This window comes from Eleginops maclovinus, chromosome 18 (assembly GCF_036324505.1).
Source record: "Eleginops maclovinus isolate JMC-PN-2008 ecotype Puerto Natales chromosome 18, JC_Emac_rtc_rv5, whole genome shotgun sequence".
NCBI lineage: Eukaryota > Metazoa > Chordata > Actinopteri > Perciformes > Eleginopidae > Eleginops > Eleginops maclovinus.
In genome coordinates, this window is record NC_086366.1 from 18,415,927 (window position 1) to 18,434,186 (window position 18,260).

The window sequence follows — 18,260 nt, forward strand, 5'->3', positions numbered from 1 at the left end:
AAAACGTGAAAGCCCTTTTACAACAAAGTCTGTGGTGAGAGATTACATTCCAGTTAAAATAAGTATATACACGTCTGAACATAACTGTGGTATGACAATACAGTAGTCTGCCTTAATGGAACTGCATTCACCAAGACGTCACGTACAACAAATATGGTTTCATCGTTGACAGGCGCATATCAAACAGTAGAGGACCAGAACAACGGATTAAGGATGCATATCAGCACACATGCAGGTTACAGTCTCTGATAAAGGGAACAAGACATTCACAGCCATGAATATTTGGTCTTCCGGTGAACCAATGTATGGAGTTGTCAGAGAACATTTCAGTACATACAATCTAGTAGCCAGACTTCTCAGTGATATTATTTGATCATGTTTATCGAAAGGACCAACACATAATGGATTTTACTGGAAGCACTGTTGTTTACCAACATTTAACCTGTTAAAAAAATTAAAAAATGTTGCGCAGGTGCCAATTGCTCCCATCTTATAGAGAGGCGAGTCAGTTGGTTGCCAGTAATACCAGCAACAGATCCATTCTCACTTATTGGTAGGAGTAATTTGTTACTGCACTTTTAGAGCAACGCACCTAATTGCACTTGAATCCATATGTGCCAAGGCAAAGCTTTAAACATGCACTTACTACCAACTACACATCACAGACATTCATCTGTACCACCACTGAATCACAACCACTCTCACAGACCGGGTAACAAATATATTTGTTTCGATAATCATTCTGAAGAGCCCAGGTGAGCTGAACCATCAACATTTGAACATTAGCGCCCTCAATTCTCTTAAAGAGTCATGCTACTGGGTGGCAGGAGGACATCTGTCCTACACACACAAAAAAAAAAGTTCAATACAGATAATATTTATGGTATACTATAGCAACAGGTTTTTTAAGTTCCTTAAGTCCTCTTAAACTTTGTGTCTAGTACTGCTGTACTGTACGGTGTAATTAACATGTTATACAGCACAGCAGGAAAGGTGACTTTTACAGTCAATGTCACATTTAGAGGTTTTTTTATTTGTGTTCAAACCAGGATAAGTCAAATGTACCGTCACAAAAATGATGTACTATAATATTTAGAAACTACAACTCCCATTCATGTATAATGTATTTCCTGCAGTACATAATATAGACCAGTAGAGGGCTCTAAAGTACTACAATGAACCACTACATGCTGCATAGAAAAAAGACTTTAGCAGTTTGGTAACTTTTTGAAAGGGGTTGGGGGCTGTATTTAAAATCGTTGCATGCTCTTACGGCATATTCTTTGATCCAAAGACTCATTTGTCTCTTATCTTACTCAATCCATGTATCTTATGAACAAAACACTAAACGGGTACAGGTCAGGTATGCAGTGTGAGAATGTCCAAGTTATAAGAGTAAGCCCGTTGTTGGGTCTTTCAGTTTTGCACTTCACCGGCTCACATTTCTCCATGTAAGGGTGGACAGTGCTTTGGCCTCTTTAGGCTGTTAGAACGGAGAGATGGGTGAACGGACAGTGCCAGCTGAACCCGGGGAATAGTCTTCAGACTCAGGGGTTAACTCGGCGACAGAGAGGCCATGGTTGGCACTGCGTGAGGCGCCGGCACCCATACTGCGTGGTAGGTGAGGAGAGAGCTTCACATCCTGGTTGCGTCTTCGTCGGAAAACTTGCTTCTCCTTATCAAGTGGCGTGGTCTGAGAGAGGGTGACACAGCAGCTATTAAGATCTCTACAAGACCACGACGATGAGGAGTATTAACCACCAATGAGACACTTGGCAAATGTTAAATGAGCCAATGTTTGCATGCAATTGTCTCCAGAAAGCTGCATTTACTTCACTTGTTAAAGTTAAACTTCTTGTGACAGAAAGTTTAACTTAATCTTGTGGAACAGCACTCTAGTGCAGCACTAAAAAAAAAACCATAATAAGCAACACAAAGCAAAAACATTGTAAAAGGTCAGGTGTGTGACATCTTTGATACAGCTAAATAAAGTAAACTGCATGAGCAAAGGAGAGGAAACAGCCACAGCACTGGTGAGTCGAAGGAATGTGATTGAGTGATGGATTTTGAGAGGTAAAGAAGAGGCGAGGTGAGGCGGGAAAAGATCTACCTTAAGGGGCAATAGGTCAAAGTCCTTGGTGGATGGGAAATGAAGACTGCCAGCACTTTTATCATGGAAGCACTGCATATTTGCACTACGCTTTGTCATACCTTATCCAGTACATTCCTGGATGCTGGTAGTGGTCCAAAGACCCTGACCTCTGGATGGTCAAGTCCTCGTTCAGCTGAGCAGAGAGAGATTAGCGCAACTCAGAGGAACACCTTGAACTCAAAGCATCAATGACCTGAGTAGCATTAAGGTGCACAACTCTAAACTTTAGTCAGTTAACAGCTGTGTTTGAAAGGAAAGAAACTGAGAATGTCAGTGCCAACTGACAGAGACAGGAGTGCAACTGATGCCCATTATGATTGGCAGGCATTACCAAGGTAAGCAAATTGATTACATTTCTGCCAATTAATTGTAAAAATCAAGCTGAGTTTTAAAACTATTTAAGAAATATTATCTACTGAAAAAGGTGCTGACAGTCCATCTAAAGGAGGAGGATGAAAGGCCAGCAAGGCCACACACCTGCCACACACAGCAAGGCCTGGCAGCAAGAGGCAGATGGATGGACTGATGGATACACAGAATATAGCCAAGAGGTCACTAAATAAAAATACAGAGATGAGTAGTGGATTAATTTGCTGTTTTGCAGAAACAGACACTGTAAGGTACAACTGGATGTGTAATGACAGCTTACAGATAAATATAAAAAGCATTTGCACACTTAAGGGAATAAGCATGACCACCAGTGGTTCAAAATGTGTTTTTTCCATTTTGAATAAGATCCAAAGAATCTTCGCAAAAGAAAAAAGTCTACTCATGCAGCGCTTCATGCCGCGTCTGTGTGTAGGGCCGCAGATCATTGCTTACTGTAATGACTGACACTCCTGCTGCGGTGCTGTTGAGCTTGGGCCCGGTGTTGAAGTGTTTCTTGATCTTGCCAGCCACAGGCAGCTGGGGCTCATTCTCTGACACACCATCATCCTGGAGCATTCAAAGAACAAAGTTTCAGAAAGTCCACCTGCTGCCCCGTACTTCACTCCTTATCAATACCGTTTGTGAACAAGGGATTCTGGTTCAAATGTGAAAAAACTGAACTTACATTAACCCAGCGGTGATCGAGCACCTGCGCAGCTGTGCATCTCTGATCCACTTCTACCTGAAGCATCAAAGTGATCAGAGCCTAAATAAAAAGACATGCTGCATTATTATACTGGACACGCAATGCTAGCATGAGACAACAGTATTCTGGTGTTTCACATGGAGCATAACGCTGGCAGATGAGGACAGACACACACACACACCTTGGCATTGTCAGACACATTGTCCCAGTATGGTGCCGGGAAATCCAGCTGACCCTTCAAAAGCTGTTCAAGCAGGGCCTCCTGATCTTCACCACTGCTGTAGTAAATAAAACATGTATCCCATAAAGCTCAAACTAAGTTCCACATAATAGCCTAGAACCTGATATATATTTTTATTAAATGTCATTAATTCAGTGAATCAGGTTCACATCAAAAATCGAATTAATCCTCCTGAAAGGAACACATACCTACGGAAAGGTGGAAAGCCACACAAAAGTATGTAAGTGATCACACCAGCTGCCCAAATGTCAACCTTGAGGCCATATCTGTAATTGAGTAAAAATATAACAGGAATCAGAGACAAAGAACCTCTGCAAGTAACACAAGTCCACAACAGTTACTGTACTGGTCATTTGACATGAAAAGCACATGCCTTACTTATGTTTCAGAAAATGCCTCTGACTCACCCGGTCTCAGCCACTATTTCTGGCGCTACATAGGTAGGCGTGCCACACACAGTAAAGAGGGGCCCGTTGACGATGGTAGCCAAGCCAAAATCACCTAGCTTCAGAGACTTACTACCATCTTGGTGTTCAAATACCTGTTAAAAACACACAATAAGGAGTAAGGAAGAAGCCATAAGCAAAAAGGACAAATATTACATTAAGGACCTCAAAGTGAGATGAACCTCTTGTTTGAATTTCAATTTGCTGATGAAACTACTAACTGCATTCATTGACAAAAAAAATCTTAGATCTTCTGCTTCTTCAATATTATTTACCAGATAGATCAGACTTCAGAGAGCAGATGTGTTACAAACCGGGGTCCAAATTACCACAGTGATACAGAAAATGGCTTTGTAAAGAGCTTTTGTAAAGAAATGTACACATTTTATAATGTTAGATGCACATATGTATTTTATAGGTGTATAATTTTCATGTTTTTGTTAGATAAAAATGCAAGCTTGTAATAACAGACTAAAATTACACACCAAAAAGTTGCATGAAAAATATTCCTAGAAAAAAAAAAACTAAAAGGCAAGTTTGATCTATTGGGTTTGAAGAGGGGATGTCTTTGCAATGCAGCCTCACTGCGTCTTTGAAGAGGCATACTCACCAACAGGTTTTCAGGTTTTATGTCTCTGTGGACAATTTTGAGGCTGTGGAGGTACTTGATGCCACTTGCCAGATTGAACAGCATACAGCTGGCGTCTCGCTCTGTGTATTTGTTTGAGGAGGTGATAGCATCAAAAAGATCCCCGCCCTGGAGAATATTTATAGAGCGTTATTAGGATGTGAAACAGTACCTGTTGTTAGTTTTCAACAATGTTAAATGGTTTAGCCATTAACAGGAATCAAGTTAAATCCATGTATATGATATATAATATATACAGTATATGACTATCATAAAGTTATGCTAAAAAACAGATAATAAAAAACAAATAATAATTTGGATAGAACAAACACATTGATTAAAAACATTAACAATGGGCCCTAAAACTTATTTAGCTTGACATTCCTTTGTAAGAATTACCCAATGAGCAGTACCTTAACCAACTCCATTACAAGATAGAGCTCACTATAGGTGTCCATTTCCTCAATTAGGAGTACTATGTTGGGATGTTTCACACGCCGAAGGATTGACACTTCGCTCTGGATCATGTGCTCCTGGGTAACAAAGAACATTTATAAACACTGTATAGGGAAACAACAAATGTATAAACATGCATATCTGAGACATGTACAATGGTAAGGCATCTTTTGCCATTAGTTCAGATCAAATAAAAAAGATGGACTCTTATTAATCCCCGTGGGGAAACTCGATCTTCTGCAAAACCAATTTAGAAACAGATAACAAATGTGAATGTATATTTAAATTAGGGTTCATGAGGTTTTTTTTTTACTGAAAAAGTTATACATATTTATTGTCCCAGAGGAGATAGCACCATCTGCTGACTAATGAAGACAATAACACAATTGAGTCCAAAACTAAACTCTATTAACATAGTCCACAATATAAACCCTCTTGAAAATGATTTAGGTCAAACTTGGAGGTGTGATAATGAACGCTTCAGCAGATGAAGAGGCAGGCTCACCTTTCCCCTGCATTTATCTTTGTTGATGATCTTCAGAGCATACTCCCTTCCAGTAGATCTCTCCACACACTCTCGGACCACGGCAAAGTTTCCGTCCCCTAATGTCCGCCCCACTTTGTACCTCTCCGCGATGGACGCAGGGACTGAGGGACACTCATCCACTGGCTCAGCTGAAGGGGGGAAAAAAATGAAAATCTATGGAAACTAGCCCGGTCAACACTTAGAAAGTCTTTTTACAATCTGTTATTATTAGTCAGAGTCCTACCTTCACTGCTGAGCCCATCTCCTTCGTCCATTGAACTGCAAACCTTAGTGGAAGCTAAAGAGAGAGAAGAGCCACTGTGTTGAGATCCCTGGAAAAAAAGAGACATCCATGTAATTGAGAATGAAAGACACACTGATGCACTCGTCTTACAAACTTAAGAGAAAATATAGCGTTTAAAAATGGGATTACAGACAGTTTACACAAAGCCTATGAGTACTAGTAAGTGTGGTGAAACCTTAAACCAACCGTTCTACCTGCATAAAGACTGGCACGTGGTTCCAAAATGGATTAAAAGAAATGAATATCTTCTGCCACAGCCACAACACCCACCCCAGACAGCCTTATGATTAATTAATGATGGTATCCCTGATAAATGGATTTCTCTCCTCAGTTGACTGTGCTATGCAGTCTCAAGATGTGTTTGTTCTCCCCAGATCTGTGATAATCACAGGGAAAATGTGCTGCTGCAGTTGGGATTAAATTGTATTACAAAAAAAAGGTAGCTCTGAAGCTTTATTATACATGAACAAACACAAACCAAACCTGAGACACCTCTATAAAACATATAACACTCAGTTACAAACAGCAAGGAGGTTAATGTATATTTACCATATTCTGAATGAGAGGCATATAAACCCATTTATATATTAAAACGTTTCTGTTTAAATCAGTGTCCTGAAATATTACTCATTGTTGAAGACAATTTTTGTACTCCTTTACCAAAGATTATCTGATAAAATGTTGGACATAATATAAAATAAATCTTAAGGACATTAACTTATTTAAATGAAAATGTATTGTTACCCGTCGTCTTCGAAGGCTAGCTGGACTTGTTGGAGATGGGCTAGGAGACTTCCCAGATCGAGGTGTGGACAGCTGACTGCCTGCAGTGCCATTTGCTGATCATAATTTGAAAACCAACAATTAGCATCGTAAGGAAATACTGTAGCGTAAACTAAAATATACTTTAAGAACACTCTAAAGACATGACAGACAGACACACACACACACCTGAACCAGTGGATGATGGAGACTTGCTTCTGCGGGACATCCCACCAACTCTTGGGGAGGAGAGACCATGCCCGGAAGGGAGCCGGCCATATGAGGCAGACTTTGCGACCCGGCACTCTATAAAAAAGACAAATATAAAAACAGCTGGAGCAACATCTTGCCACATAATAGTAGGCTTCCTCACAATGTTCAATCTGCTGGAGTCACTCAAGTTCTTTTGGTTTCAGAAAAAGTCGAAAGATGAGTAATAAAAGGTGTTGAACAAGAGCGGCAAATACTGCGGACACACAATAGGTGTGTAGGTATTATACAAGAAGATTAATAAGGACTGCTTTCTTTCAGGACCAGCCTTAAAGCCACAAAATACGAGTGATGACATCCTCTCTTTTTCTTAGTTCCACAACTATAAGTAAAACTAGGTCAAGTTAATAATAATAATAATAATAATAATAATAATAATAATAATAATAATAATAATAATGGCGGTGAATTATGTATATTAGAGTCACTACAGGCCTTCATATAGTTTGTCTTCAATTTGAAGAAAATGTTGTATTTTATTCAAACTGTCACTACAACAACTGCAAGCATAACATATGTGCTTAAGCAGTAGCCCATTAAGAGGAGGCTAATCTACCACACTTTCAGTTATAAGTGGGTTTTTTATATGCTAAGTTTTGCAATTAGAGTTCCAGTTTATGGGTTCACGTGAGCTGGTTCTTTATTTTAGACAAAGATTTTTTTAAGTGAAAAAAGGTGACAGGCAACAAGGTGGTAACAATTTGTTTTGTGTATTGGTAGTGCTTCTAACAGTATGAGCAGAAGCACTAATCACAATTGAATACATTGACAAATAAGTACAAACTTGCAAGCACCACAACAGCAGTTTGAGGTGTTTAGTATATTAAGAAGAAGTGTATTTGGTTTCAAAGGAGGACGGCTTAAAAACCTTCACAGTATGTGTAAATATCCAGCGCCTCCTAAATTATTCACATTCTTTTCAGTAACAGTTAAGCTTTGTCACCCCCCCCTCCCAAAGGTCACACACACAGATCAGTTTCAATAATTTATCAGAGACAAAATGTACAGTAAAGATAAATTGTTTGACAAAAAACACCTTTTAGAATTGTTTTATTGTCTTTTGTTTTAGATATCGCTGTATGATTATAGTGAATTATCAAGCCTAGTAATCGTGTAGTGAAAAGGTGAATCATAAAGAAAACACTTACCACCCTCCTCCAAGTTGAAGTCATCCTGATAGCGGAACTTCTCAGGGCCACAGGCAAAAAATATATCATCGTCCCCAAAAAAGTCTTGAAGGCAGGACACCTGGTGAAGATGGAGATTCATTCTCTTAGACATAGAAAAAACTCAAGTTCGACATATGTGTACTTTCCAGTGATATTGCTCTGTGTTCATTCCAAAGACTCCTGATTTTCCTCACAAACTGATGGGTATGAAGTGGTCTTACTGTGTGAATTAAAGACCATCTCCCACAAAAACACCTACCAGGTGGATCCAACAGTGTCTGGTTTATTGGCCTGACTGCAAATGGGAATGTTGCTAGGGTAACAACGGAGAAAAGAAAAGCTCCTAGTAGACCAGTTCGATTGTATTCAGTACACCGTGACAATGCTGTTTCCATCACTTGTGAGAGATTTGTTTAATTGTTCTGTGTAGTTTTAGTTTATTCATCATAAAGTCAATCAACCAATCACAGCAAGCATATTGTTCCTCAAATTGAGCATGTTCTTTATTAAGTCTGTGGTGGCATAAATAACACAACCCACAAAATAACCTAAAACCTCTGAAATTGTAATACATTATTTGTTAAAAAGTGTAATATTACCTTAAGCAAGGACATGGTTTTGATGTTTAAGAAAGGATGTTAGCATACCCTGTCTCTACGAAGAGAGTAGTAGATGACCAAGCCTACATTTGCTGCTCTCATTAAGACAGAAGCCCATCACAGTAAATGCATTGTCATAAATAAATGAAGATGCTGATGGAGTCCTGGCCTTCTCCTCAAAAGCGTAATTGATGTGCTTAGCTGCAGCATTACGCCAGAAAATGTTTTAATTTCCTCTACAGGGGGGATGGAAGCAGCAAAACATGTATCAGCAAACCTGTGATCGCAAGTTAATATTATTTATTAAGTGGATATTTATCTTGTCTCAAATTATAATGCTAAAAATCGAAATAGTTTATGTTAAATGTTGGTATTGAGTTAATCAAAGATTGTAGGTAAACTGAAAAATCAAGACGGACAATTGCAAACACCTAATAGGTAAACACACTATCATTGAAAAAACATGGAGGTCAGCATGAGTCTAATAAGATGACGTAAGTGCTTAGACAGCGCAGCGAACCACAGACAAGAAAGCCACCCGAGTCCGTCAACCAGATTGCCCTCTAACCATTTATTAAATGTCATGGTTCCATCTTCCTAAGTTATGATTGTGGAAATATTCAGTTTTTTCATTGTTAGATCTCAGGTTTTAGAAGAAATATCCAATTTAAAGTGGTCAACAATAAAGACAATTCATTACATTTTCATTAATAATTTCATGAGTTATGATTGATGTGTTTTAACCAAACTGTTAAGCCCAAGATAAATTACTAATGGACTTTATTATTATTATCATCATCATCATCATCATCATCATCATCATCATCATCAGTAGTGTAGTATTAGTAGTAATAATGGTATTAGCATATGCAGCTGTCATACACTGCCTGGCCACAAAAAGGTCACACTAATATTCGTTGGACCGCCTTTATCCTTGATTACGGGACACATTCGCTGCAGCATCGTTTCCACAAGCTTCTGCAATGTCACAACATTTATTTCTGTCTTGCATTACTTTTTCGTCCAAGATCTTGTATTGATGACGGGAGATTCGGACCACTGTGCAAAGTCTTCTCCAGCACATCCCAAACATTCTCAATTAGGTTCAGGTCTGGACTCTGTGGTGGCCAATCCATGTGTGAAAATGATGTCTCATGCTCCCTGAACCACTCTTTCACAATTTGAGGGAAGAAAAAATCCATTGATGAAATATCCTGGTCATTCAGTATATTCAGGTAGTCAGCTGACCTCATTCTTTGGGCGCATAACGTTGCTGAACCTAGACCAGACCAACTGCAGCAACCTCAGATCATAGCACTGCCCCCCACAGGCTTGGGACCTTGTTTTTGGCCGGGCAGTGTATTTTTAACGTAAATAAGGAAACGCTGGATTATCCACCAAGCAAAGGAAGGATTTTTTTCTGCTGGTTACTGATAAATCAATCAGAGGTTGCTCCCCCATCAAACCCTAACCACTGCTAAAAATTGCTTAGAAAGGGGCCCACTCTGACATCCCACCACCTCCCCCTCCTCCAAGAGTGTGAGATCGCAAAGGGAGGAGACCTGCACAGCTGTTGCCAAGGAGACCAGACGGCTGCTTTGAAATTCCCTGTCAGTTCCTATGTGGAGCACTGGTCAGTACAAACTACAGACAATAGAAATCCTTAAGGCTAGGCAACCTTTCACACTGAGGATGTGGGTTGAAATCTGGCTTCAGGTCTTTGGGGATTGACACCTGCTATAACTCCTAATGTCTCTCCTTAGTCTAATATGAAAAAAACAAAAAAACAAGCAATAGGCAAATGTTGAGACAGACAGAGACTCCTTCCATTATTGTAGGATTGTAATTACATAGTGTTTGCATGAAACGCGAGAAAAAATAAAACTTGTTATTGAATGGCATAACTAGGGCAATCATGACTCTGTGGGTTTATATTGATTTCTTACGCCTGCTGGCTCAGTGACACAGCAGCTCCATCAGGCCTACCATCCCCCTAACGCACACACATGCACGCAGCCTCATTGCAGTCTGGGAGCATCCTGTGCAAATATTGATTTGCAGGGTTTTATCTGTGTGCTGCTCCTAAAGAAAAAACACATGGGGTGAGGTATGCATGCTTCAGAAGTTAATAAATCTGGAGTAAAGACAATAGAAGAAACAGAAGCTTGGTAATACAACATCCCCTCTGCCAGTGGACAGGTGGACCTCTCCAGGGTGCTGAATCTCCCCTTTGAAGTGCAAGACTAAACACAGCAGTGTCCCACAACACGTGAGTGACAAACATGTCTCCCCTTCATATGGAATTTGCAAATTATTCGAGTTCATTTGCATGAGCTGCTCTAATGTGCAATGTGAGAGCATGCTGTACATTTTTTTTAGGATCTAAACATTTTCAGTAATAAAACAAAAGGATATAAAACTGCATATTCACTGACATGAATAAAACAGGACTTAAAGGATGTCTGCTCCAGAATTATGTGACTAAACTGCAGATACTATAAAAGGCCGATAAGAGTAATAGCTGCCTTAAGAAGTGCAAGTCAGCATTATTAAGGCATCCATAAAGACACACCCGCATGCGAGTTCAGAATAAAATACATAATGATTAGTAATACTATCCCACATATTTTTAGCATTAATAATACAGATGATAGATTTCATAAGAACATATCTCCCAGTACTCATTTGAAATGCTTTAATGTTTCTGCAGTGTTACAATTAAAAAGCAACATCAAATTCCACTTTAGCTCAAGCATAATGGTAGCCTCCAACAACAAGAAGCGGATCAAATGTTCTTCGTTACACAAAATTTAACAGAACCATGCTGGGCATGTTCATTTTTTGGTGATTAACAGCCCAGTCACAGCAGCAGCTGAGAGGAAAGCCAAGCAGCCTGTTTATCTCCTCCATCCCTCTTTCTCCTCTTTTATTACAGTGAGATCTAAAAATAGAGTTTGAGAATGTTTTCTGTCACCACAAGCAAGTAACACTTACATAATTACCATTAATAGCATTATTAATTCATTAAACAAGAAAAGCGCTAAACACAATTCACTACGTGACATTCGTACAAGAATTTTGTAAATCTATGTCTCAAGAGATTGTTGTGGGCACATATAGACCAAACCAGGAAATGGCAGTCAGGTCAACCGAAGAAAAACATTGGAAAACTTCAGTTTAAGGATCTCTCGCTGACACATGCGCAAAGATCTAATAATATATTGGACTGTTTTATCCCATCTAGTGATATATCATTTTACTGTTGAGAAGTTGTCCTCTGCCTCCAGCCAGGCTCTGTCCACAGTGGCCGTGTTGACATCCATCTCAATAAGAAGTGTTGACTCGTAAACACAGAAGTGCACAACACGATTACTGCGCAGAACCGCATCATTTATAGCAGGGAGTAGAATTTCATGGTTTGAATCTGCTCAAACATACTTCCTCATGCAACAAAAATTCTGGTCCATCCCACGCTCAACAGCTGGACCATGGCATGTTTTCTTGCCTCATATGTAGATCTGTTCCTCTATCATGTTTTGGTTTTCTCTCTACCATATAAATATGTACTACTCAGAGATAATGTTTTTTTAAGATATCAAACATGTGAGGTTTATTAAAAGCAGCCATTAGCAAGACCATGGCTTTATCCATTTGGCCAAGGATCACAGTCATCGAACTGAGCCACCTGCTAAATAAATCCACAAATAGAAACGTGACTGTGACTGAATGAGAATCATCAGAATGTTCTATCGTAATAAAAATGAATACTATTTGGTTAAAACTGCAGCAAATACAATAACACAAGAAGTATGTGGCTGAATTAATTGTTTTCCACAGAATGACTGTCTCAGGACCAACAGCACAAGCGGGTCATTTACCAAAGATTAAGCACCCATGAAGACGGGCCTTTTAATGCCAATGGGTGCTGATTTGGCCATCTGGGGTCTCAACATGGCAAATAGTAAACATAAATAAAAATAACAGAGAAACTACAGCACAGAGGTGCACTCACAAGCACATGAAACAGCTTATTTGGAAAAGAAATAGATGACATTGAAACTTCGAAACTAAATAGGTAATAAAAAGGTGATACCTGGTGAGATTCAAATGCAGAATAGAAAAAAAGTTAAAATGGTATGTTCTTTGTACAACTCACTTCGATCTATTGCAACTTCATGTCCATGAATGCTTCTATAAAATACCTAAATTCCTATTAGTGTAAGCAGATTTGTTTGTTGATGTGAAAATCCCCAGTTGTTCCTCTACACACCATTAAAGAACAGATAGATTATGCCTCAGCCATGTGCTCCATCTTGCCGCCATGTGCATAAGAAGGCTGACAGACCCAGCACTGCATGTATGGCCCTTTTCACACTCTACCTACAGTCCTGACATTACTGCTGCACCGCTCTGCCGCAGAGGCTGTTCCTTAGCAACCAGCTCAGGAAATCACATCACCATAGGAACCATCAAAGTAAGAAACGTAGTGTAGTGAGTGGATATGATATTAATGTGGAGAGCAAGTGATAAACTTGTTATGTTTAGTTAAAGAGTGGACTTTTTAGGTGGGATGTTTTGTAAGCTCTATGTGCAGTTGCCACTTAAGTCTATTTATATCGGACCATAAATATCCACATCCCCTGTAATTTAAAATATCCAGAAGAATAGGATTTAATTGAATGTAGTGGTACAATATCGTGAAACAAGGCATTTGCTTATAAATGTATCATTGTAAATAATTGCAACTCTCTAGAAAGTTCAATTCAATAATGCACACACTTAGTTTTATCAAATTCATGCAGCTTGTTATTTAGGTGCATCTGGTACTAACTCCCTAAGTGAATACCGGTACAATGCAATAGTGTGCTACAGTTTAGAAGGAATAAAAGACGAGTCCTAGAAACCCATTTCTCGTAACAAATTTAGCAATTATTCCCAGTTGACTTTGAACCTACTGGGCCGTCTCTCTCTCTTTGGGTATTCTCAGAGACATGAACAGAGGAATAGTTACATTTCTTCTATGAACCATAAAGTGGGCTCAATGTGCTAGATAAACTCCATATCTGACTCAAATGCATTGTTGTTATGTAAAGTTTCAATGCACGATGCAGTAACACAAAAATAATGTGCAAACTATGACTGTGGAAAACTTTTATACTTTAAATGAAGAATACCAGTCTCCACAACCAAATTAATCTACCACACACAGCCAAGCTGTGATCAACAGATTGGTTAAGGTTATACCAGTCTGCTTTGACTTCTAGCTGACCACATGTGAGCAAATCAATTATCAGTGGTAGGAAAAAAAGTGTAATGTAAAGGCACTCTCATAGAGCACTTAAGGTTGTTCCGGTTGTATTGCTTAATGACTTTCAAATGCAAACAATTTGTAAACAGTAAGCTTCATTTAGAAAAAACCTTACTGTTAAACAAATTACAATATGGGCTTTATGACAGTTAACCTCTCTTCAATTTATGGAAATCAAGTTTTTTTTTCAAAAGATTCTGATTAATTGTTGTTACAAATGTGGAACAAACTTCACCATCTTCTTCCCTGGAGTAATGGGAGCACTGAAAGTCATTCACAGACAGCGGAAGGGCGAAAGAATGTGTTACATGATTATTATATAAAGTTTATTTGATAGTTTTAAATCTGCATTCAATTCAAAAAGAGTTGTTGGTTCCAAGATTTCACAAAAAAACAAAAACAAATGCACTGTTAGAATATTAGTCTCAAAGGAGGAGGTTCACAAAATACACTGCAAATGATAACTTAACACTTACCATTTTGCCGTCAACAGTATATATCCTTTTGACGACACCAGAGTCCAGCTGGATGGCGTCTGTGATGTCAGTCATGACTTGCTCAAAGGAGTGTGCAGTCTTCTTGTTGAGCAAGATACGTACAGCCTTGCGAGGCTTTACTCCACTGCGGACAATGGTTACCAGTTTAGGCTTAATAAAGTCCTTGCTCTCCCTGGTTTCTGGGGATCCAGCCTTGGCACTACCAAGTGAAGGAGGATCACGGATGGACACAGCCGTCCTTGCACCATGTGACCAGTTAGGATTTACATTCTTTGTGTAGTCCAGCAGCTTGTAGGGCTCTATGGATGCACAAACATAGCTCTCCCCTGAAAAAATCCAGGCAGAGTAAATGGTTTTCTATTTTCCCACAGGCAAAAGGTAATGGAACATGAATTGAAAGTACATGAAGGATAAAAAGCAAAGCTTACATGATAGTGTAACACTGACTTATTATGCTCTAGAAAACCGATGAAGTTGCACACACATTTTGGTAAAAGAAACATACATTTAAGAAACACTCACCCTCCACCAGCTGGTCCATGCTGGTGATCTTTGCTGTCCCATCAATGGTATATATGGTTCGAACCCCTTGTGGCAAGTTCACATTATCTGACAGAGCTCTTGTGAGGTCAGCAAGGAGTGCTTCTATAGACCTAAATCTGTCCTGAGATATGGCATACACAATGCCTTTAAAGTAACGGTCCCCATTGCGGTAGAAACGAATCTTCTTGGCCTTCTTTTCTGAGGTCAGTGCTTGCAGTGTCCTGGTTCTGTACAGGCTGCAATGAGCGCTATGAGTGGGACTGGGGAGCCCATTCCCTCTTGAGCCCCTGCGGGTATTTCTCTGAGCCTTGTCCCGCTCATCAAAGTGCTCCAGCTCCATGACTGCGTAGTGCTATCACACCATAAATGAAACAGGGAAAATGCTTACTATTAGAATAAGCTATTTAATTTGAACTCATGAAATACAGGGACAAATTAAGCTCTCAGTCAAACACTCCTATTACATAGCATACAAGCTTTGCTGCTGCTGCTCGCACACACATTATGAAGTAACATGTCACACCCATTTCATGGTCCATGGTGTGCCTTAAATCAATCTTAACAGCAATGAAAGAACATGCTATTACAGTGGATAGCACAACATTAAACATATAAGCCTGGCAAGGATTTTGGGCTTAATGCATTGTTAAAACAATAACAGATACATGTATAGAGAACACATCCTTTCTTGAATTGGTGCAATATCTTACCTTTGAGGTGAGGACAGATGGAAAAAAAAGTCGTTTTTCTGTAGGCAGAATTTGTCTCAATGGATCATTTATTCATTTGATGCCTGAGAGGAACCATGCGTCCCTTTGTTGCCCCTGTGATGGTGCTCTGCCTGCCTGTCGTGTGTCTTGGAGGCAGGGCTGTAGCCGGTGTCCTCCACCCGCCCCTCATTGCAGTGATTTACATCGGCATGCTTGCGCGTCATCAGCATTGCGCGTTCCCGTTGCGATCAGCGCGCACCCTCACCGAAACCTCCATGAGTGATTACTTTTACGATGCGCGTTCATGTTGACCTGCATGCTTAACCTCATTCCTTAGTAAAACAAATCCACTTATTAGCAATCACCAATTGCCGTGCATGTACTAAAAAACGTACAAGGAGTTAAATGCTGTCTTTCTTTTAGCATATTTTTCAACATCATGCAAAAGGCTATATTTACCATCTAATGCAAGCTATATCTAGCCAACTTGCTATGTGTAAGGTGACTAACAAATATAATAAATCACTGCTCTGACATTAAAAGTTTCACTTTGTATTATTGTGTTAACGTTTCAGTTATTATGTATTTATATAGTTTGTATATGTCTATAGCTGAAGCCTGTAGTAGCTGTTTCGTAGTTTCAAATACTCAAAGCAAATGTTTTGCCACACGGTTGATTCCACTGCTAAAATAAAATGTAGCTATAAGAAATCCGAAAAAAAAAAAAGACCGAGCGGGTAGCGTTTACATGCTGGGGGTTACAGATTGAATACTGCAATACACATATGTGCCTACGTGTCTGGCATTATTTGAGACCATCCCACACAGGTGTAGGTGATGGTAATTAATTGGCTCAGTCACTCCGAGGCATGGATAAGTGTGATCAGCGGTTAAAGGACACATTTAACACGTGCTCCAATAAACAGCAGAAGACAAACTGATTGGTTATTTCACGTATTTTTGTATCAAAAGCAACACGCAACAGCTGACTGTTAAACCTTTACAAGGCCAAAAGTTGCATGACTGTGGCAATGGGTCTACTTTTATGACTATCAGCATTATTGAATGTGTACAACCTGCTGCAAACAATTACTTTAGTATATGGCTTTTGTCCAGCTGGCTTGCTAAAGGCAAATTTCTTATCCTCAAAAATCGGAAGGTTATTTTAAAGAAGTCTCATTTGATAAGATTGCATAACAATATTAAAACTATTGACAAACTTGTTGAGATTGATTTTCTTCTTCTACTTTACTTTTACAACTTTTAGCATGTTATGTTTTCAATCACCCACTATAACAGTTCAACACCAGAGCAGTAGGATTCTAGGGCTTTAAAGATAGCCCCTGATGTATATGGCATTATGAAAATGTACTTGACTAAGACAAGTGCACTATATATTTTCCACCTTTACTTGCTTAAGTCAAATGTAAAGCAACAACGGTTTTATTCTACTGTATGCCACTGTCCAAAGACGAATTGGCTGCCTATTGGCATAAGGAAAGACAATCTTTAGCTGGGATAATTTTCACAACTTACATCTGACTTTCCATAGGTCTATAAAGCTATACAATAACGATGAGCACAATGTGAGTGGAAACATACAAAGACAACAGAAGAAACAAAACAAAATGTCCCTGATTTAAAGGTGTTTAGATGAAAAAGCACATTGTTGGCAACCTGGACTTCTTTTCCACAGAAGAACAGCAAGGTATATAGCTGATTATTATTTTACTTTGTAATTATGTGTTTGTTGATGTAGTTGTATTGACTGAGCCTTAGTAAGAGTTTGTTTACATTTAATTTCAGATCATGTCTCAAGAATATGCACTCACCCTCTGGCAAAAGATCAAATGCTTCCTCCAGCTGACTGCATGACCTCCATGCATGCTCCTTCCCCAATACTGTTGGACAAACCGGCATGTCCCCGGGGACAAATGCTGCAAGTGTGACAGGATCAATTTCTCTCTACCTCATTTCAGTCTGATAAATAACTGGTTCAACTCGACCTCTGCATTTATGAACCCAACTTTGTGTGCTTTCCCATCAACAATGATTGGCAGCGCCCTTTAAACACCGATGGGGTCACACTCGTCTCTGCTATAGAATGCCACTCCTGGCCCGGTGGATCCTGTTGCAGTGAATTTTGACCAAGTCTATGGTCCATCTCAAAAGACTTCAGTAACAACCTTAGCCACACCACTAGAACAAGGTCCAATGGACTTTGTTACAGATAACTGTTCATCTATAGTACATATTGTATTTTTCTGCAGAACAATTTTAACTGAATATTTTAAGAAATAAAATAAAATAAAATGTCAGGCAATCAGAATATGTACCATCTCGACTTAATATCAAACTTGGTACACAAACTTGTGATCTCGCTGACCCTGGTTGAACAAGAAAAAGAAAAAAATATTTGAAATTTCCTTCATTGATGTTGGAATCTGCTGGAATGCTTTCCCTGCAACACGACTCTGGATAAGCGGTGGAAAACGGATGGATGGATGTTCCTAATTATAAGAACACTTAAAGAATAAACCATTAGTATGATCCTGTAAACATACATGTTGTAAC

The 18,260-nt window shown here is 39.2% G+C and overlaps 1 protein-coding gene across 2 annotated transcripts; it reads right to left on the minus strand.

Annotated features, from left to right (window-relative positions):
• Positions 1 to 1,012: 1,012 nt before the first annotated feature.
• Positions 1,013 to 16,172, minus strand: LOC134879854 (serine/threonine-protein kinase DCLK1-like). Of its 2 annotated transcripts, none has more exons than XM_063906396.1 (16): positions 15,687 to 16,172; positions 14,956 to 15,328; positions 14,413 to 14,759; positions 8,009 to 8,108; positions 6,780 to 6,896; positions 6,573 to 6,667; positions 5,769 to 5,856; positions 5,504 to 5,673; positions 4,956 to 5,075; positions 4,525 to 4,671; positions 3,876 to 4,009; positions 3,657 to 3,734; positions 3,409 to 3,502; positions 3,207 to 3,287; positions 2,975 to 3,088; positions 1,013 to 1,693 (listed from the first exon to the last, which is right to left on the minus strand). In XM_063906396.1, exons 2-16 carry the CDS (start codon positions 15,314 to 15,316, stop codon positions 1,487 to 1,489), a joined length of 2,253 nt encoding a protein of 750 aa, XP_063762466.1. In that variant the 5' UTR covers positions 15,317 to 15,328; positions 15,687 to 16,172; the 3' UTR covers positions 1,013 to 1,486. The 2 variants fall into 2 exon arrangements, with proteins under 2 accessions (XP_063762466.1, XP_063762465.1); XM_063906395.1 differs by having other exon boundaries at positions 3,409 to 3,505.
• Between the last annotated feature and the right edge of the window lie 2,088 nt (positions 16,173 to 18,260).